Source organism: Phyllostomus discolor, chromosome 9 (genome assembly GCF_004126475.2).
Source record: "Phyllostomus discolor isolate MPI-MPIP mPhyDis1 chromosome 9, mPhyDis1.pri.v3, whole genome shotgun sequence".
Classification (NCBI taxonomy): Eukaryota; Metazoa; Chordata; class Mammalia; order Chiroptera; family Phyllostomidae; genus Phyllostomus; species Phyllostomus discolor.
Genome location: NC_040911.2, coordinates 89,467,304 through 89,490,804, shown reverse-complemented (window position 1 = coordinate 89,490,804; position 23,501 = coordinate 89,467,304). Strand labels below are relative to the sequence as shown.

Here is a 23,501-nt window from a genome sequence, read left to right as displayed (position 1 = left end):
AAAATAATGTGATCGTTATGCAAAATAAGCTTCAAGACAGTTGCCCCGGCCACCTAATCCATCACACTTCCTCCGCACCTGTACCTCCTGTACAAAATTTTCACCACTGAGGAGGAGGTTAAGGGCTGAATGTTTGTGTCCACCCCCCTCCCCCAAGTTCATACATCGAAGTCCTAACCGCCCAGTGAGGCTGTCTGCAGAGAGAGGGCCCTAAGGAAGCCATTAGATTGAATGAGGCTGTAAGGGCGGGGCCCTGGTCCCACGGGGTTAGTGTTCTGGGAAGAGGACACACCAGCGAGCTCGCACTCTCCACGTGTGCTCCCAGGAAGGCCACCTGAGCGCGCAGCAAGAAGGCAGCCATCTGCCAGCCAGGGAGCCAGCCTTCACCCTAAACCCAATCTGCAGCCACGGTGATCTTGGACCGGGACTGTGAGAGGTCCGTCTCTGATGTTTAAGCCACTCAGTCTGTGGCATTTGGTTAGGGTGGACAGAGGCTTCCCTTGGCCACCTGGTCTGATAAGACCTCATCAACCTGTTGGCTTCCCTTTTCATGTTTTTTTTACTGTTTTGGGTGCCTGAATGATAATTTTCTCTCTCCACTGGACTGGAGCCCCAGGAGAGCAGGGCTATATGGTCTGTTGTGCTGGGTGTCCAGCACACAGCCCGCGGTCCATGGTGGACACTGAACACGTGTGGAAGGGACAAGCCCCAGCACCCACCTGCCTGCCTTTCTCTGTCTGGGGGTGGGCTGTGCAAAGCCACGGCCACGCTCCCAGGCTGGACTGCCTCTGAACCTGGCCCCTGAGCAGATCCCTGTCCTCCCAGCACCCCAAGGCCCCCTCATGAGCTGATGATGGGGGGCAGGCCTTTTCTCACCTTGGGTATGAGGGTTCCAAGGTATTTGGTTGTCAGTCGGAATTTGGATTCCTTTGGAATCTGTAGCAAGAGAAGAAAAAGATTTTGCGGGATCGTGTTATAGGTTGGAGGGGGTGCAACTTCTGCACGAGGGGTGAGAGGCTGAATACACAAACAGACAACGGCCAGACCACATATGACAATGGGACACTGGCCCGCCACTTCTGCAGCAATCGCCCCAGAGCAGCGAGGACGCACCCAGTGACTACAAGCTTCCCAATTTTTTTTTTTGCACCATGAAAAAGTCAAATATGCCCTTAAGCGAATCATATAGGATGCCTGGCTTTTATTAACCCCCACCCAGCTTTGCCATGCGACCACCTCCCTAAGCACACACCTGGAGCCCTAGGAAGCCTCTCACCCCCCCTGCCTGTCTCTGAGTCTTTGCCAAGTGCAAGTGATGGTGGCTGACCTCCTGCCCAGAAGAGTTCTCATTCGGGCAGCCTTTGTCTATTTCCACAGGGGGCAGGGGGCGGGCTCAGCCTCCCGGTCGTACCTCTGCAGAGTGGGAGCATGTGGCATCTCTCCCAGGAGTGGCATTGGATGGGCAGACGGAGTTCTAGAGCAGGACGCAGCCACGAGCGCACAGAGACAAGGAGGATGACACGCCAATGATGGAGGCATGACGCTCAGACTGGGCTACAGAGCCTGACGTAAGGCAACCACTCCGTCAGTGCTGGCTGCGACCTGGGAACGCTCATCCAGTAGCGCCCACATGCTGGGCCTCTGCTGAGTGCCTCTTGTGCATTTGTAAAGGCCCCCTTTACTCCTCTGCATGCCCTCTGCAGGTAGGTGCAGTTATTGGCCTTTTACAGGTGAGGACACTGAGATTCTGAGAGGTTGAGTGATGGGCCGGAGGTGACACAGCTACAAAAGAGGGGGCTGATATGTGTACTCGGGCCTGGCTGGCTCTAGGGCCTAGACTTTGACCTCCCCAGCGTGAACCGACTCAAATCCAGACCGTCTGCCGCTCTTCCCACATCCACCCCCAGCCCGGACTTACCATGTCGTCCCTGAGGGTCAGGTTCAGGACTCCGGCCTGCTGGTACACGAGCCCGGCCGTGTTGAAGAAGTAGTCGGAGATGCCCAGGTACACCATGTGGTCGTGGTCGGTGGGGAAGGCCAGCGGCGGTGGGGTGAAGGGAGGGGGGCTGCGGTGGGCCAGGCTGAAAAACTCCCCCTGGGGGTGGAGGCAACAGAGTCAGCCTGGGCATCCTCCAGGAATTATAATTCGACGTGCGCATTCCAGGAGAACGTGGGCTGAGGGCCCCCAGAGGAGGGAGTCGTGATCAGAACCAACACTAGCATCGAACTCCCCTGGGTGCTAGGGTCTGCAGACCCTGTGAAGTAGGTGTGGTCATGCTCGTTGTACAGGAGGGACCCCAAGGAGCAGGGAGGTGAAGTGACTTGCCCCAGGTCACTCGAGTAAGTGGCGGAGCCGGGAATGGAACCAGGCACCCAGCGTCCAGCAGGCCACGCCCAACCATCTCGCTGGCCCTGCCTCAGCCTTGCTGGGAAGCAGCAGAGCTCTAAAGAACACCAGGTTCTGTTTGTTTGGCGTTTCCACCCATGAAATTAGCAGTTACCTAAAACAGGGGGCTGAACGGTTGTGAGCACGTTTGGATTTTAGACCCACACTGTCCAGGTTTTGGTGAAAGTGTTCACACATGCTGGAGAATACACGTTTCTATGTTTCTAAAAAGCAATTTAGCAGCACACCGCAAAAGCAGATAATTTATTTAGTTAAAAAAATAATAACATTGAGTTATTACTATTTAAGAAGCCAATTGTAGATGGATACATATGGTAAGATACTATTTATATAAAATGTAAAGGCCTGTGAAACCTACTGTGTAAGAATTACTGACGCAGAGTTACGGAGTAAAAGTATACAGACACAGGCAGGAAGGACACACCCACGTCACCAGTGTCATGACCTCAGGAGATGGGGCGGGGCAGTTTGGAGAGGGGACCCTGGAGGCCTGAGCTATTTATCTCTACAATGTTTAATAAAAAAGAGTCAGAGGCAGATATGACAAAATGGTAACGTTTCTTAAATTCAGGTGGTGGGTATGTGAGAGGGTATGATATTCTCTGTACTGTTGAATCAAGTCGCCATTGAGAATCAACAGCCATGACCCCCGCATTAGAGATTACGAGGTTGCCACGTGACTCCCAGAAACAGTGAGATGGACCTGTGCACCGGTGAGGGCTCATGCCTGAGACACGCGGTTGGTTAGGTGACAAAGTCAAATGGAAGCCCAGCCTGGATCCATTCAGGGAGACAGGTCATCAGGAACACCTCATGGGTTTTCAGGAAGGCGACTTCAAAAGCGTGGAGCCAGTGCACTGGGAGGGCAACACCCCCACCCCCGGGCTGACAGGCATCACCCCCCCTCCCCGGCAGGAGCCTGTGGGGTGGGGGTGGGGTGCTTGGGGGGCTCGTAAACTGTGCCTTCACATCCCTCATTCACTAGGGATAATTATGCATCCTCTAAATCCTTTATGCTGGTGTATTACTTAGATTTTTTAAAAAGTATGCTATTTGGTCCAGCAATTTCATTTCCAGGAAATATCCAACAATGGGCAGGGATCCAGCTACAAAAATGTTTGCTGTGGCTCTGGTTACATTTGTGGGAAAACTGGGAAGAGAGCAAATGTCCCAGGAGGGGGCGCTGTGCTTACCACAAGCTGAGCCCTGAAGGTCCCAACAGCCAGTAAGAGGGCTGGGTAAAGGAGGACGTCCTGGAGAGAGGCTCACAGTACATTGTTCTGTTTTCCAAAAGTTGTAAAACGGTAGGTCCAGTGTGACTCATGTGAGACTGTGCGTATTTATTTTTATGTCTGTACAGCTGGTTCTGTTGTGTGCTTGTTGCTATATCCTTTGTGTGTGTGTGTGTGTGTGTGAGTGTGTGTGTGTTTGTGTCTTGGTATTGACAAGGCTTGGAGTGTTGGAGGCATCAACACTATTGTGTGTCAATAGTGCATATCTCTGAGTTGTAATATTTGGGTAATATCTTTCTCTCTCTCTCTTCCTCCCTCCCTCCCTTTCTTCCTATTTATTTATTTCTCTCTCCGATGTAGCTTCCAAATCTTTTTCTTTTTACATCAAATGTCTTTTAGAACAAACAAGGAAGCAGTAAACAAACACACCAATGGCTGGTTGTGGCGGGGGCGGGGGGGCATGGGACCTACCGCAGCTGGGGGGTCAGGGGAGGCTGCTCTGGGGGCAGTGCCCCACACAGACACACCTGGAGTGTGAGAAGCAGCCGGCAGGGAGGGGAGGGCGTGGGAGGGAGGAGAGTTCAGGCAGAGGCTCTGGCAGGACCGAGTCCCTGAGGAGGGAACAAACCTGGTGCGTGCAGAAGGCGTGGGCCAGTGTGTCTGGCTGGAGGGCGGTGAGTGCAGGGGAAGCAGCGTGGAATGCAGTTCCACCCACCCACCCATCCGACACACATCTACTGAACACCTACTGTATGCCAAGCACAGTTCTGGGTGCTACACATACAGCAAAGAACAAAGCAGTCACAGCGCCTTCCCTTTCAACCAAGTGAGTGACTCTCTGTGTATGCATGTTAGTAATAAACGCTGCTGAGAAAAATAAAGCAAGATGTGGGGTGAGAGGAGGGGGCTATTTCAGTGACAGGGGTCTGAGAAGGCACCTCCAGGGAGGGAGGGTATTGAGTAAAGAAGGAAGGGAGGTAGAGCCGATGTGGACATCTGGATGAGAGCCTCCTGGGCAGAAGGAGCAGCAAGTGCAAAGGCCCTGGGGTGGAAGCAGGCAGAGGTCCGGGTGCGTTTCAGGAATGACAGGGAGGCCAGTGTGGCTGGAGCGGGAGAAGACTCGGAGAGTGGAGTCGCAGGGTGCTCCAGCGACGAGAGGAAGGGGGTGGAGGCCTTGTGAGATTTGTTGCCGAGGGTGACGGGGAGCCCGGGAGTGAGAATATATGATTCTCCGTGTAGGGCTCACCTTCAGCTGCCCATCCAGAGTCTCCGCCGTGGCTATCGGAGGTGCCAGCAGTGAGTAATCAATCCCGGCCACGTTGTCTATCTTGGCTGTCACTGGAGGGAAAGAAGAGGGACCGTGAGCTGGCTCCCCATGACAGACTCTTTGGGGCCTTTGACGCAGGGTCAGCATCCCCTACAGCTGAATTAAACCTGCAGGTCTAGCTCCATGTCTGCCCCCTCCAGAGAGCCCGCCTGAGCTCCTTTTAAAGGAAAACGAGCCCCGCACCCCACCTTCACAGACATTGTCTTTCCCTCTTCTTCCATCAGCCCCCAGATGAAGCTAAACACAGGGTCAAGGAGCAGAGAGACCTGAGCTCGATTCAGGCTTTATGTGACCTTGGTCACGTCACTTTTTTTTTGCTTCTCCAAGTCACTTTTCGGTCATTTGTAGAATGGAGTGACCAGCGGTGGCTCACAGGCGCCCAGGGCCCTATCCGTGGCCGTGCTCAAAGCCAGAAGGCACTGATATCAGCAGTGATGATACCCCAGGCTGGCTCAGCTCCGAGCAGTTTCTCTGTTCCCCAGCAGTAATCAATGGCAATGCAATAAAAATTGGTCCCATCCTTTAGCCCTCCCTTCCCACGTCAGAGGCCCTGAAACGACAACTTGTCCAAGACGGCACAGCTGGTGCGTGACAGAGCTGGGGCTGAAACCAACCTATTCTTCCTGCCTGGTGAGACCAAACCTTGGACACTCAGCTGCACTGAACATCCCCAGGACGGGCTCTGCCCCTGGAGGGGCTGGGGGTGCCTGGAGGAAGGTAATGCATCATCAACGGCATGGACCGAGTGCCCACCATGCCAGGCTTCCCACGGAGGGAGGACGGTAGCAGTTTGGGGCACGGGCTTTGGAGTCCGAAAACCTGCACTTGGATCCTGCTTCTGCTTCTTGCTGGGTTTACGACCTTGGGCAACTGTCACAGGTCCTTTCTGAGTCTCCATTTGCTCACAGTAAAATTAGGAGAGTAGACAAACTCCGTGGGGTGTGGACAAGGACAGACAATTCTGCTGGACTCGAGGCACGTGTTGAACATTCAGTCGGGGGTCCAGGTCCTCCCTGACCTACTGTGGCTTTTCACCGTTTACCAAGCACTCGGGGAGAAGGAGAGTTGTTTCCATTTCAAAGATACAGAAACGGAGGCCCAGAGAGCCAGAATGGTCGGCCTCAGGTCTCAGGCCAGTTGTGCATGTCTGGCCTCACACAGCTCTGGGTACTTGGCTGCTCGGGCCCTGTAAGGGCAGGAGAATGAGAGGCTGTGGGCTGCTTTTCCACCTTACCTCTGGATCTGCCACAGGACCCTGGCCCGGCAGGCATCCAACTGCTGTGAAAACCATCTGTTCTACCCACTCCCACCCAGGCTCAGGCCTGTCTGGAAAACCTGCTGGCTCCACCCCACTCCTCCTTGCCTTCCTACCCCTGTGCCCCCTCTATCCCAGTCTCCTTGACCCCACCTAGCACTCACCTGGCACTGACTGGAGAAAAGGCTCCAGCTTGGAGGACACAGAACTGGTCACTACCTGGCAGATCTGGGGAGGACAAAAGAGGTGATCAGTGAGGACATCCACAGTGTAACATGTTCTTTGGGAATAATGATCCGGATGTGTTTTGCTTTCCTGGAATGTTTCCTTGAAAATCATGTAACTAATCAAGTTTCCCTTTTCTCTTTTGCCACCAGGAAGCTCAGTGCTCAGCACATAGCTTGGAAATAGTAACTGCATATGACTGGATGACCTGCATATCTGCATTTTTTTCCTACTCTGGTGTGGAACTTTCCTAATGGGTATTTACGTTTTTCCATTTTTTTTTAATGTGGGACTTTTTTGGTTTGTATTCATCCCTTTGTGTTTGCTGTCTCAGACCCTTTGTGGAATGAGGGAGAGAAAAATAAATAAGAGGTAGTCAGCGGTCAGCCTTCTCCTGTCTGTGCTTCTGAAAGCAGGGCGCAGGCCCTCGGCTCAGTTCTGGGTAGGGGGACCTCACCTTTGCTGAGTGTGGCCAGGAAGCCGTCCCTGCCCCTCCCCTGACTCACAAGGAAATGAGCCCAAGTCTGAGAAGTCATGGCCCACGTGCTGATTTGCTGCTGAGGAAGTACCATATTTTTTGGACCATAAGATGCCCCCCGCCGCCCCTCCCCAATTTGGGAGGGATCATGGTTGGGAGGAATAGTGCTGCTGTTAAGTTCTGTTTACATTTACATTGGTGAAATATTATGTTATTTATACTATTTATGTTATTAAATATTTTACCACATTTTTTTGCTTCAAAATTTTTTCTCCTATGTTCCTCCTCTAAAACCTAGGTGTGTCTTGTGGTCTGAAAAACACGGTAACTCTGTTTTCTCTAGACCTCTGTTTTTCATCTGTTGAAATGGATCATGGCAGGTTATACTTCCCATTCCACTTGCCCGTCTGGCAGGCGGCCTTGGCACAGCCCCACTGAGAGGTGGAGTCTGGGAACTCTCCCTCAGAATCTGGGTGGGCGTGGTGACTTGCTTTTAACTAACAGAACACATCAGAAGTGACATTGAGTAACTTCAGAAACGAGGTCACAAAAGGCTCTTGGTCCACTTTGGCCTCTTGAAACGCTTCCTTTCTGGTTGCTTCCTCTGGGGACCCGGTGACATGCTGTCCAGCTCCATGGAGAGGCCACGGGTGGTGACTCAGGTCAAGAGTCCCAGCCCAGGCACCAAGGCCTGACCATTGGGTCTGTCCCAGATGAGACCCAGACCGCAAGGAGGAGAGACGTGCCGAGCTGCCCAAGCCTGTTGATTTCCTGACTCACACACGGCATGAGCCTTAGAAAGTGGGAGTTGCTCTAGGACACTGTACTAATTGGCACTATTTGTTTGAAGCCACGCAGAGCTGGAAAGCAGGATTTAAACTGCAGCCTTCGCTACCTTGAAGGCATTAGGGCTGGGGGAGGGGTGGTCAGATGAGTCCCTACCTTCACATAGGCACTTGCCCTAGTTTGCAGTGAGACTGTTGCCTCATTAATCCAACTGAGTCTCCTGGTCCTCGCCTTTCCTGACACTGGGCAGCCCCTGGCAGGTGGACCACTGTCTCCCAGAAATGCTCCTTCCGCAGTCCCGGCACGGAGTGCTCTCCCTGCTCTCCACCTGTCTCTTCTTTCCCTCCTCCCCAGACACCCTGGTGAGCTCCTCACCAGCTCCTCTTCCTTCTTGCATATAGGAGCTCCCTGGGGCTTGCTGCTCCTTCCACTCACACGCTCTTCCAGAGCTGCGCCCTGCACATCCATGGATGGCCCTGCTGTGCCCCTCCCGGAGGCCACCCGCACCTGGTGTGAACAGCTCCCCCCACACCCAGCAGCTCTCTCTGCCTGAGCACTTTCTCTCCTCTGGCCCTTGCTCCCAAGGGCCAAGGAGTTACTGTGCCGGAAACAGCTTAATCAAAGAGCGCTGAAGGCTGGTGGATAAACACCCCAGCTTCCTCACCGCTTCAGGGCAGTTCTGTGGTGTGTGCCCCACGGTTCCTCTGAGAATCGCCTGCAGGACGGAGCTCCAGTGTCCCCAGCACTAGCCCACTCAGAATGTCCCAGCTCCCTTCCACCCCCTGGCCCTGCTGCCTGGGAGCCCCTCCCAGGAAGCTTCTTGCCTCTGAATCTTTGTCTCAGCACCTGCCTGGGGTGGGGGCCCAAGCAAAGTCACCTCCTCCAGGCTGCCAACTTGTGGCCAACACCCAGACCTTGGTATGCAGCCCAGACCTCTCCCCTGAGCTCAGGCCTGAGGGCCCAGCTCCCCCCTGGCCACAGGCCCCCAAGGCCAACTCCCATCAGTCAGACCCCTCAGGTTCTTACTTCTCCTCAGGGCCACCCCCCCACCCAGTCTGCCCAGAGGGCACCCTTCACACTTCTCAATCAGATTACTTTATCTGGGGGAGGGGGGGAGTGGAAAAGAGAGAGAAAAGGAAAGGAATGAAGGAGGGGGAAATCTGGTTCCCTGAAGTGTATTCCTGTCACCTCAGACTCCGCATGTTCCAGGAGGACTTAGAATCTGAGGAACCACTGTCTTTTCTCCAAGTGGCCCAGGGCTGGGAGGGACAGCACCTCTGGCAACTGGGACCAGCTGGACACTGGGGCTGCCAGTCCATTGGCCACAATTTCCAATGCCCCTCAGGCATGTGCCTCCAGATGGCCCCAAACCATGGCAGACCCCATCATAGCTTGCAGCCGGCTTCCTGCAGCTGCCCCCTCCACCCAGGCTCTTTCTTCCCTCTGACACCACCCTTCACTATGGGTTATGACATAGACTCTTTCTTCCCTCTGACACCACCCTTCACTATGGGTTCCTGGGAGTCCAATCCCCAGCTCACTCTTCCCCACGTCCAGCCTTCCTAGCATCATGGACACCCCGTCATCTCATTTATTCTTTCATCCATCCACTCATTCACCCATCAGGCCAGTACTCTAAACAATACCTTGTTAGGATTAAAAGCTTTGCCTTCAAGGTGGGGTGGCCTGGATTTGCATTCCAGCACCATGTATTTCTGTCTGTGCGTCTCAGTTTACCCATCTCTAAAATAGGGAAAATCTGACATACCTCCTTCATAAGGATTTTGTGTAAATAAATGCTAGAATTCTTATAAAGAGTTCTTAACATAGTTCTAAGCTCACTGTAAGCACTCTGTCATCACCGTCATCATCTTCACCATCATCATCTTCACCGCCATCATCTTTAGCACCATCATCTTCACCACCATCATCTTCAGCACCACCATCTTCACCACCACCATCTTCAGCACCACCATCATTTTCAGCACCGCCATCTTCAGCATCACCATCTTCACCACCATCATCTTCAGCACCACCATCTTCACCACCACCATCTTCAGCACCACCATCATTTTCAGCACCGCCATCTTCAGCATCACCATCTTCATCACCATCATCTTCAGCACCATCGTCTTCACCACCATCATCTTCAGCACCACCATCTTCACCACCACCATCTTCAGCACCACCATCATTTTCAAGCACCGCCATCTTCAGCATCACCATCTCATCCACCATCATCTTCAGCACTGTCATCTTCACCACCATCATCTTCAGCACCACCATCTTCACCACCACCATCTTCAGCATCACCATCTTCAGTATCACCATCTTCACCACCATCATCTTCAGCACTGCCATCTCAGCACCACCAATCTTCAGCCACCATCATCTTCACCACCATCATCTTCAGCACCATCATCTTCACCATCACCATCTTCACCACCATCATCTTCAGCACCACCATCTTCAGCACCACCATCTTCAGCACCACCATCATCTTCAGCACCATCATCTTCACCACCACCATCTCCAGCACCGTCATCTTCAGCACCACCATCTTCAGCATCACCATCTTCACCACCATCATCTTCAGCACCGCCATCTTCAGCATCACCATCTTCAGTATCACCATCTTCACCACCATCATCTTCAGCATCACCATCTTCATCACCATCATCTTCAGCACTGTCATCTTCACCACCACCATCTTCACCACCATCTTCAGCACCACCATCTTCACCACAGTCATCTTCACCATCACCATCTTCAGCACCAGCAGCAGTATTATTGCTTTTTAGCTTGGCTGCTATCAAGGGGCTACTCTTAAGGTGTTACCAAGAAAAAATCTGTTTTACTAGTTCTAAGTGTTAATATATGCTAACACTCCCCTCATACTATTACTTAGTTACAAAGACAGTGAACTATGGGCTTCCAGGCTGGTGGATAGTCACACTGCCTGCATTATCTCAGTAGTCCTTATGACGCTTGCTGAAAAAGGTATTAGGTCCCCCATTTTACAGATGGTTTGAAACTGAGATTCAGAAAGGACAAGTAATTTGTTCAAGTTTATGTACCTAGTTCCACCCGAGAGTCAGAATTAAAACCCAGAATCCTGACTCTAAAAGCCATTGTATAATCCATTGTGTTACACGTTTGACAACCATGCATTGATTAAAAAAAAACAAACAACAAACAACCTTTTGACAGTGTCTTCAAATAATGACCTCATTCGGTTGATTTCTCCCTACCCATATTATCAGTTACTTGACTGAGAGACTAACATCGCGTCTCTGGAAGGCTGCACAGCCTCCTCAGTCTCCCGAAACTCCTGCCCCCACTCTTGGCCCATCCATCCATTCTCACGGCAGTCAAACAGATTGTGCTAAAACACAGATCTGGCTGGGCCACTCCTTTGCCTCAAACCTCCAGTGACTCCCCAGGGCCCTCTGGAGGAAGCCCAAGCTTACTTGGCGTGTGAGACAGGCCTCTGGGGATTCCTGGAAGCCTGATGATTTATTCATGGAAACCCAGGCCAATGAATGGCCCCTTTTCTCTGCCGGAGAGGCTGGCTGGGGGCAGGGGGTTAGCGTGAAGGCAGTTGGAGGACGGGCCAGTGCCTTCATTCATACCGGCTCCTGCCTCGGGGAATAGTTTGGCCACAACAACAGCTGCACATTTTTCTGGGTGGGGGAGCACCACAAAGGGGGGTTGGGGCCATGGTGGGGATGGGGAAGGAGGCCAGAGGACTACGAGAGAGAGAGGGTTGGTGGGGAGAGATTGGCAGTTTCTCTGCAGGGACAAATGGGGAGGGGGGAGAGCGGAGGCGATCCAGCCGACGTGGCCGTTTGCTGTGGGTGTGGTGATGGGGACCCTTTCTAGTGTCTCACTGGGCCCCTGAGGAAAATAGACGTGCCTGATTTTTGGAGCTGGAGGTGTGGTTTCAAGGGGCTGGAAGGGCTGCCGGGCAGTCTGGGTGACCGCAGAAGTGGTCAGCGGTGCATGAGGTGTGTGGACACGAGCGCCCCTCCCACTCTGACGGGTAAGAGCAGGCTGAGCCCCTCCTACCTTGCTGTTCATGGTGTTCGGAGTGAAGACTCAATTTTTTTTCTGGAAGAGTTGGATCAGCCACCTGGAGATGGATATAGGGGTGAGGCTTCCAGGCGTCCCTGGTCTGCCCTGGGAAGGTTGCCTCATCCAGAAAGGCTACCTCCCTCCTCGCCATCAGCCTGGGCACCCACCCTCGTCCCTGAGACAAAACCGCACACAGTCCATTGCCCGGTCTCCCTCGTGCACAGTGACCTGCTTGTGAGGTTATTTCTTCAATAAGGGCACACACAGCTGGGCCCCCGCCCTGTCTCAGCCTCATTCCTCACCACTCCCCTGCCTCTCTGCTCTCCGGCCACACCGCTCTGCCCTATCCTCTGGCGACCTGTGCTTCCTCCCACTCCAGGGCCTCTGCACGTGCTGTTCCTGCTGCTTAAATACCCGTCCCCCACAACGATCTAACTAACTCCTACTCGTTCTTTTCATCTCCACTCAAAACAGCATTTCTTCAAGGAAGAACCGGCCAACCCCAGACTAGGTCAGATCCTCCTGTTCTATGTGTTTGCCTCATTCTGTACCTCTTTTTCATAGTTCTTACAGCCTTTTAAAATTCTTTGTGAGCTACTCATTAATGCAACGATTTGGTTAATGTTTGTCTTCCCCGCTGGACGGGGAGCTTCAAGAGAACAGGGACTGTGTGGCTGAATCCCTTCTCAGTAATCACTGGGGATGAAAACTCAGGTCATTTCCTACCCTTTCTGTGCCCGAGTTGTCCCCCCAGAACATGGGTACTAGCAGACCAACCTCAGAGTCGTTGTGTGGATTGGATGAGGTGACGCACGTGCCGAACACCGTGTCGGGCACACCGTAAGCTAAATCGGCCTTGGCCAAATGGTCTGTTTCTTGAGTGTGGTTGCATAAGCCTGGCACATAGGATTCTTAGCAGATATTTGTTGACCAGCTGGCTGGCTGGAGGCATGCCTGTGGTTTTGTGGTAAGGACTGTATAACTCAGTGTGTATACCGTGTTTAACCCAGAGCCTGGGGCAACAGTAAGAGCTCAGTAAAATCTGCTGAATGAATGCTGAATGAACAAGTGACCCCCCCCCACCAGAGGCAAGGAACAGGGTCTGCTCCATCAAGGACCCTTGTCCTTTCCCCTATATCTGAGGCCTCTAAGAAGGCCTGGCAGGGAGGTGGCACTTGGGACATGTTTTCTAAATACAGGGATGGTTACGATAGCTCTCCTTGACGTCCCTCCTGCTATCCACAACCCCAGGAAGTCATACCCCAGGCGGCTGCCTGAGATGTGCAGGTGGACACTGGCAATGCTGCTGCTGCAGCTGGAGCAGGTGGCAGTGGAGTGGCCTGAGGTGGGGTCACAGCTCAGTTTCAGACCCGCCGAAATGGAGATGCCTTCCACACTCAGGTCGAAGTTGCCTCTGACTTTGCTGAAGGGAGACAAAGAGAAGAGACTTGGAACAAGCAGCGCCCCACTGCTGTTTGAGCTTCTCGCCCATGTTAGAAGGTGGGTTTTGCTATTCTCTCCGGTCTAGGGGAGGAGAAGGAGTTCAGAGAGGGAGGCAGGTTGCCCAAGGTCACACAGCAGCCGAGTGAAAGGTCCAGGATTCCAATCTGAAGTTTCAACCCCTGTCTACCTGGCAGAACCCTGCTCTTACCCACTGCCTCAGCCTCCACCCATGCTGTGCGGCTTTGGGAGTGTTTCTTTGCCTCTCTGAGCTCCAGTTTCCTCATCCAGATCCTGTACCAGCAGTGAGACACCAGTTTTGTCACTAAAAAGCTGAGTGTTTGGGATCAATGACTTTAATTAAGGAATGCCCCCATTCATTAAGTGGAGTTCATAATTCCTCCCTTGGGGACGAAATGGGTTTTGGATAAGACAGTAGATGTGAATGTAATTTGTTAACTCTTCTATAGAGTGATGAAGTAACATTATTTTTTTGTGTGATTAAAAAAATGATAGGTCCTGGCTGGTGTAGCTCAGGGGATTGAGCACAGGCCTGCAAACCAGTGACGCTAGTTCGATTCCCAGTCAGAATACATGCCTGGGTTGCAGGCCATGTCCCTGGTAGGGGGTGTGCTAGAGGCAACCACACATAGATGTTTCACTCCTCTTCTTTCTCCCTCCCTTCCCCTCTCTCTAAAAATAAATTAATAAATAAAATCTTAAAAATTAAAAAAAATTAAAAATGATAGATAAGTGAAATGATAGCTACTAAAGAGCCCAAGTGAAGACCTAAGCAGTCCTTGTAGTAGGGAGCCGACAGCTCAGAGGTCCTTGTCAGGGAAGACAGATCCACATCCTCGTCCTCACACAGTGACTTCTCCTCTGTTTTCTCCCTGGATTCCCCACAAAGGAGAGGTTTCTGAAGTGATTGGTCAGTCTGCCGCCACTGTCACTAGTGGAAAGGGTCACTGTGGTAAGAGTCCAGTATTTAGATTCAGAGTTATAGTTTGGATGGTTTGCCCTAATTTTTTACCCCTCCCTGCATCCATACCCTCACCATTGCCTGTGTTGGGGAGAGGGTGTATTTCCATGCTGCTGACTTGGGTATGGCCATGTGACTTGCTTTGGCCAATGGCATGAGTAGAAGTGACTGGGCCAGTTCTGAATCTACCCTTTAAGGGGAACTTCATGTTTCCTGGTGCCTTTTTGCCCCCCTGCCATCACCAAGAATATGCCCTGGGTAGCTCACCGGTCCGGAGAGGAGGACAAGATACAGGTGGAGAAGTGCCACCTCAGCTAAGCCCGACCTAGATGTGGGATCCCCGGCCAACACATCAATGTGCGAGTAGTAATATATGACTTGTTTTAAGCCACTGGGTCAGGACGTTTGTTACACAGCAATAGCTAACTAATAAAGGGGTAAATTAAAGGTCCCACTTAGCCTTCTACCTGAAGACACATGCTCTAACTCTGCCTTGCCAGTGTCCTGCACTGAGACAAGGACCAGTGCTCAGCTCTTAACCAAGGGTTACGTCGAATCTTCTTATGTGAAAAATGTTTCCAGGAACCCTGTGGGTACCAGTGGTGATGGGCAAGGCAAAACCCGAGCATTCCTCAGATCCTGGCTCTCAACCCTTCCAAATATCACCAAGACCTCACCCACATCCTCAGAAACCCCAGGCTTAGAAACGCACATGAAATTCTTGCGTGCCTTCCATTTCCCACTCATCTTGACATTGGCATTTGTCACGGAGACAGCAAGGCCCTCATTGGGCAGCAGTTTTATCTGGGAATTAGGAAGCTGAACTCCACGGATCACCATGCTGCAAAGAAGAAACATTTAGTTAGCCTTCAGGGGCCCACACAAGGGCCAGCCAACGGTTAATGTGGACACAGGCTTCCCACCCAGTTCCTGCACTCCATGCATCCCAGGACAGCCCAGACGCTCTGAGAGCAGCCTTGGGAGACCTGGGCACTGGGCAGGTGGCTAGGCTCGGAAGTCAGACAAACCTGCGTTTCAATCCTGCTCATAAATGCACTATTGTGTAACCCTGGGCAGGTCACTTAACCATCATGAGCCTCAGTTTCCTCATTTGTAAAATGGACACAATAATCTCTTTCTGGGAGGGTATGTGACAATCAATATAGATAACAGACATTACCCCATTAACTACAAGTTCTATACAGGGGTGCAATGTGTCTTTTCATCACTATTGTAGCAAAGCCTGCTGTGTCAGACACAGCAGATGTTCAAAAATATTTTTTGAGTGAGTAGGTATACAAAACTCTCTACAGGACATTTGTGGGTTTTCTGCCCAGGGCCCACCTTATTGTGTTAACAGAACTACCATTTAACTTTTCCATGTTGCTCCAAAGAAAGTTGACTTTGCCTCCTTCTTTAGGGGGTGGAGCTTATGATTTGGGCATAAGGTGATTGGCATGTTCTACTCCCCTGACCACAGTGATTGGTTCAGGAATGTGTACATAACCTAAGATGAACCAATCAGAATGAATCTTAGGGGTTTTGCTGGAGTTGCAGGGAGCAACTCCTTCCATAGGACTTGCAACGCTGAGGTGATGCTGGTGGGCATCTTGCCTCTTGGAGGAGTCACCCTACCTGAGAATTAGACCTCCCCAAGGGAAGTGACACCAAGAGGTGGCAAGAGAGAAATGGAATCCCATGACACTTGAGCCTGCCTGAAGCTGAACCTGAAGCTAGACTCCTCCAGGGACACCTCAGTCCTGTGAGCCAGTAATTTCTGCTTAGGCGTTTTGGATTAGGTTTTCTGTCCTTGAACCCCCCTCCTCCAAATCCTAATTGACATATGGGCCTAGCACAGGGTTTTGGGGTTCATGACCCCTCAGGGGTCATGGTGAGTGCCTGAAAGACAGATTTCGTGGTAGAAGCTGGGGGATTGTGTCTCCTTGCAACGGGGAAACACTGGCTTGGGGATCCTGACCTCTCCAGGCTGAGGACTGGGTGACTCTGTGACTCTGGGCTTCGGCGGCCCCACGACACTATGAAGCCCAGCACACGGAGGACGGAGCTTGACAGGCCTCACCTGTAGAAGCTATATTCGCCTTTCCCCAAAAGCTTGACCTTAAAGCTTCCTGAGAAAGGGGGAATCTCGATCTTCTCCAGCTCCTTCTGCAGCGCAGCCACTCCCTGCTGGCAGGCTGCGGGGAGAGAGCAGGGGCAGCAGTCAGAGGCACGGCCGGGGCTGACGGGCCAGGGCAGCCTCCGGGCCCTCGCCCCTGTCTGCGCCGGCACAGCGGGACTAGGAAGGCCTACAGCTAGGGTTTGCTCTAAAAGGCAGGAGAATAAGTATTTTGGGCTCCGGGGGCCCTGCTGCCTCTGTTACAACCACCGCAAAGCAGCCACAGACAATATGTAAGTGGTGGGTGTGGCTGTGTTCCTCCAATGAAATGTGATGAACGCTGAAATTTCATATTCGTATAATTTTCATGTGGTGTGAGATATCATTCTTTTTTTATTTTTTTTTAACCATTTAAAAATGTAAAAGTCATCTTTAGTCCTTGGGCCATACAAAAACAAGCAGTGGCCCGGATTTGGCCTGCAGGCTGTAGTTTGCCATCCCCTGGTCTAAAATATTACCCTCCCCCGATGAAACACCCAGTCATGCAGGCTATGAGCATTTATTGAGCACCTACTGTGTGCCTAGCTCTGTGCTGTGCCCTCACAAATGCTCTGTCTGTCTGGCTTTAGGACTGTGTCTCCACAGGACCTTTGCATATGCTATTCCTGTTGCTTAGGAAACCCTTCTCTCCTGTCTTCACCCGATCACCCTCTAGTCAGCTCCACCATCACTTCCTCCAGGAACTCTCTCTGACCCAGCTGGCCCCTCACGACGCCACAGGCATCTCCTTGGGCTCTGCCATTTCTGTCTGTAATGATGCATTTATTCATGCGAGAAATTACGCATTTATTTACTTTTTGGTTGATGTCTCTCCCCGCCACCCAAGGTCAGTGGCAATGCCTGTTTTATTTACTAATGTAAATGTGTTTCCTACATTTACCACAGTGACTAGCACTTATACTAGAATACACTTAGTATTTGCTGGATGAATAAATGAGCGAATGCCTCAATGTCAAGGATTCTACTGCCAGTTATGATGTAGCTAACAGCATCAAAGAACCAATTAAAAGGCAAGTGTTATATGAGAAAGAGTAATATGTAAAATGAGGGATGCCCGGCTTTGTGTTTTCCCAGAGTCAGTTAGGAAGTAATAATAATAATAGTAATAATTTACCAAGCTCTTATTCTATGCCAGGCACCGTTCTGGGCTCTGTACATGTATTATTCAGTTACTAAATCTGAACACCCCTAGAAAGCAGATCCGTTACCACCCCCAGTTCTCAGACGGGGAAGCTGAACCTCAGCACGGTGACCACACGGCTGGGGAGTGACGGAAGCAGGATCTGAATCCGGGCCTTCTGGTCCCAGAGCCCGTGCCCTGGGATGGGCCCCCTGGGGCTTCATATGTAAGCAACACACACGCTGTCACTGCCTGGAGGAGGAAAGAAAACCCGGGCTGGCTGGGATCTGGGAGTCTGCAGCAGCCAGGTCTTGAAGGGTCTCAAATGCCATGTGAAGAGGTCCAGGATCTGAGGGTCCTGGGGAACCACTGAATACTGTATTTTTGCTGTGTATAATGCACACTTTTTTGCCCAAACTTCTCAGGGAAAAATAAGGATGCAAATTATACATGGGCATAATGATTACATACCATGGGTATAATAATCCTGTGTATAATGCACATGAAATTGTGGGTGCGCATTATACACAGCAAAATACGATGTATAGGCATGAAGGAGAGAGGCATGAGCAGATTTGCTGCCCTTCAGAAAACCCACTGTGGCTACCTTGTGGGGTGTGGGTTCGAGGGGAAACTGAGGCTGCTGTGACAGAATATAAAGACGTCTGGGTTTAAAGGCTGAATCCAAGCCTCTGCTCCTGGCAAGCCTTCGGGACCTCCCACCCCAGCACTGTGTTCAGAGCAGGGCCACATCGCTTTCCCCTTGGGATTCAGAGGTGTCCTGCCTGGGCTGGGGTAGGAATTCAGGGATGACAGACCAGGTGCCCCTGAGTCCTGTCCTGATGCTGTAGTGGTGCCCCCCGGCATGAGGTTCTCTCTGCCTTCTCTTCGGTCTGGTTGCTCTAGGGTGGGCTAGCCTCACTCTTCTGCAGTTCATCTCTCAGCCACTGGGAGACAGCATCGAGCTGCCACATGCAGGGACCTCAGACAAAACCAGAGCTCAGATCCAGGCGGCCCTCTGGCCTACCTCCTACCTCCTCCAAAGTTTCCATTTGCTCATGTGTGAACATTGCTAGTAACAGTATGTCCCATCCAGGGGTGACATGAAGATGAAATGAGACAGTGCCTGGCACAGATCAGAATGGGTCAGCAGGAGGGGCTTCCTGCCCCATGCTCCGCTGTCTGGGGATGGGTGAGTGGCCTGGGGGACCCTCTCTGGGCCACCCACATGGGGAATGTGCACAGTATGGCCACCAAGCCCCTGCCCTGAGGAACATTTAAGAGGGGCCCTCCCTTTGCTCCTCCTGCCCTCTGCTCAGCCTCCCCACGGCCTGAGCTCTGCCCACGCTGAAGACTGAGCAGTAATCTTGAGGCAAATGACAGGGCTGAGAACAAGCTTGGGAAGAAAATAAAGAGCTCAGGAGCCAGGGTTGAGTTTTGGGTAGAGGGAGAGAGGGTACCTTGAGGACCCCTGGGTGCCCAGGTACTGGACTTGGAGTCCTCCAGGCCCTGCACTGAGGTCCCAGTCCTGGGATCTAGGGCAACCTGTCTCGCCTCAGTTTCTTCATACGTAAGACAGGGTGAGGGACCTACTCTGAGGAGCTGTGAGCACACCATGTGCTGGAGTTAAAGGGCCACACACAGCGGGTGCTCAGTACATGTTCCTCAGCGGTGGGAGAGGAAGAGAGGAAGGCTTACCATAGTCCAGGCCCTTCTGGGTAATCCTGACCACAACGCCGGGGTTGGTGGCCTCTGTCACAGCTGTGCCCAGGGCGGCCAGCACCACCAGGGTTGCCCACCTCGTCCTGCAGTCCAGGCCTTTGGCCATGTCTTCGTCCTCCAGAGCTGGCACAGCCTCGAGGCCTTGGCAGGGAACCAGGAACCTATAAAGGAGCTGGCTGGGGAAATGCAAGTTACACTAGAACACAGAAAGGAGGAAGGAACTGGGGTTGGGGCGGGAGAGGGGGAGGACAGCCGCCTGTGGTTCCCCACTGAGACTGGGGCCACAATCCCAGAGGCGGCCAGAAGTGGAGTCTGGGAGGTGTGTGTGTGTGCGTGTGTGTGTGTGCATGTGGTGTGTGTGTGCATGGGGTGTGTGTGTGCATGGGGTGTGTGTAAATGTGCAAGTTGAGAGGGAACCTCTGGCTCTGGGCATCATTCCCCTCCCAAGGCACCCCATCCTCCTCTGTGGGTGGTGGGTATATCAAGGTTCATTATATATTTTTCCTGACCAATTGAGATATAATTGGCATATATAATAAAGTTATATACATTTAAAGCATATATACAATGCAATGATTTCGTGTATGTATACATTGTGAAGTGATTACTACGACCAGGCTAACACATCCAGCATCTCACGTAGTTGTAATTTGTGGCGTGTGTGGTGAGAACACTGAAAATCTACTCTCGTAGCAAATTCCAAGTATACAAGATAGTATTCTTAACTGCAGTCACAGCTCTGTACATTAGCTCCCCAGAACTTACTCCTTTTGTAACGGAAAGTTATATTTTTCTTTCTACTTTTGATTTTCTCGATATTTTCCATATTAAAACATTTAAGAAAGCAGAATCTTTAGCTGTTTTTTGTTTGTTTGTTTGTTTGTTTTTGTTTTTGGTCCTGAGAGGCCAAATAATTGCCAAGTGGTAATAATTAAATTAATTAAATAATTATGAATTAAATAATGAAATATTACCAAGTGGTAATAATTAAACACTTGGATTTTGGAATCCAGTGACTTAGCTGTGATTTTAAATCTTCGCTCTGCCAGTTGGGCGGTTTGGCTTTGGTCTTGCCCCTTAACCTCTCTGAACCTCAATTTCCTCTTCTGTAGAGCGGGAATTATTGGGGTACTCTCCCTCCCTGGGTGACAGAAGGGCTTTAAACCACGGAGAGCACTTCTTCGCCCAATGCCCCTGCACAGTAAGCCCGGAAGTGGTAGCTGTTAATGTCGCGGTGACCTTTAAAGCAATTTGTGTTCACCGGCCAACATTTGAGAAAGAACCTGGAAGATAAAAGTTACGTGCAACCCCCATTGCACGGACAACGAGCAGAGAAGCGTTTCAGATCATCTCTCTGCCTCCCCCTCCTCCTCTGGGTCAGCACGAACAGAATCTCTGTTGTTTCCTTCCACAGACACAGATGGGATCGCCCTGTCGGTTTGGTGAGGTTCCCTTTTTCGATAAACATCATGTAGCGGACGTGCCCCTGAGCCCTAAATATCCTCCCGCATGCCCCGTAGTTCCTTGCTTCCTCCTCCCACGGTGTTCTTTCTTTCTTAATGTAATTTCTTTTTTCATATTTATTTGTATTGTTTCTGAATGTTCATTACAGACACTATCACAGATGCCCCCATGTCCCCCCACTTGGCCGGCCTGCACTCAGCCCTCATCACCCCCCTCCCTCTGTCTGTCACCACGCAGTCGTCCGGGCCCATTTCCACAGTTTTCCTCGCATTCTGTCTGCCCCTTCCTTGGACAGATGCGGCACCTGAGGCTTGGAGAGAGGAAGTGTTTTTCCCACAGTCAGGAAACTAGCTGCTGCTAGCAGCGCTGGGATTCAGAGCCCCGGACCTGCTCGGGTTCCGCGCAGGCCTGAGCTCTTCAGCACCTTGGGGGTGGGTGGGGGAGGGGCACAGACACTCCCCTTCCCGCCCGACCCCAGCCTTCCACGTGGGTCTCCGTCTGCGCGGCCCCTGCCCCTCCCTTTGCAGCAGCCTCAGGCTCTGGGTGGGCGGGAACCCCACAGGGCAGCCAGCTCGGTCTCCATGGTGATGAGAGAATAGTGGGGCGTCTTCGAACAGGAGGCCATCTTCGCTCCTGCTGGGTCCCCATCAGCCCCCTGGAGCCCTGTCTCCCCGACTTCGGTTTTATGCAAGTCTGATGAAGCCCGCTGAGCCAGGCGGAGGTGAGACCTCCAGAGTCGCCTTTTCCTCTTCTCTGTGCCTGGTTCTGAAAGGGCTTCCCTTCACGCCCCGCTCCACAACTAGAATGCCGGCTCCGTTAAGAATGAAAACCGCAGCTCCGCACAGCATCTGCTCTGAGGACGCTTTACTTGCATTACCTGCCAGCCTGGACACCGCCCACGAGGGAGGACAATTCTGCCTCATTTTGGAGACGAGGGAACGGAGGCCCAGAGTGATTATGGCCCCGTCAAGGTCAAACGGCCTTTCTCAGACAGAAGACTTCTTCCCCCCAGCTGGGTCAGGTGACAGGAGGACATGTCACCCTGGGTCATCAGCCCAGCTCTGCCCTCCTGGGCCTCCAGTGTCAGATGTCTGTATCTGGACAAGAAAGATAGGTCTAAGTAACGGGCAAAACACGCAGATCGATGACCTGTCAGAAAATTAGATTTAAGAAAAATCATCGTACACAGTTTTGAACACCAGCAGCTGTAACTGCACAAAATGCCTGAGACCCCCGGGCCCAGGCAGATAGTGTGTCGGCGAGAGTGTCAGACAGGGAGGGAGCCGTGAGATGAAATTCATGGGACTCTGACTCACACGTTGCCACAAAATCAGAACCTTAAGACCAACTAGCAAGTTTATGTGTTTCTCTCTGGTGATTCATGCCCACAAATCCATGATGCATCCAGGAGTGACCCTCTGGCTTCCTTCAGCACTGCACTGGCCATGAAGTTGTCCCACTGCTTCAGATCTGACTCGTTACTTGGTATGAGTGACCATGTCGTCAACCCAGGTAACAGGAATCCCTAACTCACACTGGCTTCAACAATAAGCACATTTATCATCTCAGAAAAAAACCATTTGAGGTTCTGGTTGATTCAGCAGCTATCAGGCATTTACCATCTCTCCATCTCTCTGCTTCGTCATCCTCATGTCTCAGATTTACCTTCCCACTGGCTCCTTTCATGGTTGCAAGATGGCTGCAGCGGCTCCGGCCATTGCATCTAAACAGACTTCTTCAGCTGTTTCTTTCTCCATCTCCTCCTCACACTCTTCTTCCTCCTCTTTTTTGGTCTTTTCATTATTGTCATAAAATATTTCAAACATAAAGGTAAATATAGACTACCCAAGTTTATAAAATCTTAACATTATGCCATATTTATTCCTTATAGTTTCTCTTAGTTTTATGAATTTTAATGCCTGTATGGCTATGTGTAACCAGGACCACAATAAGAATATAGTTCCATCATCCCCTCAAACTTTCTCCTGCTATCCCAGATCAACATGGCTTAAATCATAAGGGAAATATATTATCTCAGCAGGAATTTAGAGGTGAGGTGGATCGAGAGTCGGTTAATGCTGGGCTTGGTTCTACTTTTCTACTTTGTGGTCTTTAGGATGTTGGTTTTTTCCCAAAGAAAGTGCATTGGGTTTGGAGCCTGCAGAGCTGTTTATAGTCCCAGCCAGGCGACCTACTCTGTGTGTGACGCTGGTCAAGTTCTTTGACCCTTTCAAAACATGGGGAAACGGTGCCCATCATGGGGGTTGCTCTGAGAGTTCAGTGACATGAGAGGTATGAAGCAATCTGCACGGAGAAGGTGTTCAGTAGACGGTCGTAACGCACCCTTCAGCACTAGCTGGCTGGAGAGTCCTTCAGTCCCCAGGAAAACTGACCTCTCAGCGCTCCGGCCCTGGGTTTGGCGTGGATACGCACAGAGAGAGAGGAATCCGTGGCTCACAGGGCCTCGGTGAGCCTGCCACTGGAGTCTGGGCTGTGAGAAGCAGGCAGCCCCTGCACAGCACAGCAGTTAAGGACGAGGGCTGGGGACTTACAGGCCAGGGTGCAGATCCCAGCTTGCCACTTGCTCATTGTGTGAGTTTGAACTTAACCTTGCTGAATCTCAGTTTCCTCATTTGTCCCCATACTCCATCCTCAGGTCCAGGCCCTTCTTCGGGCCCAGACGCTCAGGTGTGACCACCAGGCCATCCCTGTGGTCCACTGGGGCCCCACAAGCCTCTCCCTCCCCCTTAGGCCCCAGATTCTCCTGCGCTTTCTCTCCTTTACCCACCCTGTCCTGCCTCCTCCGTGTGTCT

General features: G+C 51.7%; 1 protein-coding gene across 1 annotated transcript in view; it reads right to left on the bottom strand.

Moving 5' to 3' along the window:
* BPI (bactericidal permeability increasing protein) overlaps nt 1-19,454 on the bottom strand; it is a 32,116-nt gene extending 12,662 nt beyond the window's left edge. The window contains 9 exon segments of the mRNA XM_028524585.2: nt 877-936; nt 1,919-2,095; nt 4,886-4,977; nt 6,386-6,449; nt 11,779-11,842; nt 13,046-13,207; nt 14,919-15,047; nt 16,287-16,401; nt 19,201-19,454. Coding sequence (XP_028380386.1) covers nt 877-936; nt 1,919-2,095; nt 4,886-4,977; nt 6,386-6,449; nt 11,779-11,842; nt 13,046-13,207; nt 14,919-15,047; nt 16,287-16,401; nt 19,201-19,330 — 993 coding nt within the window. The 5' untranslated portion in view covers nt 19,331-19,454.
* Between the last annotated feature and the right edge of the window lie 4,047 nt (nt 19,455-23,501).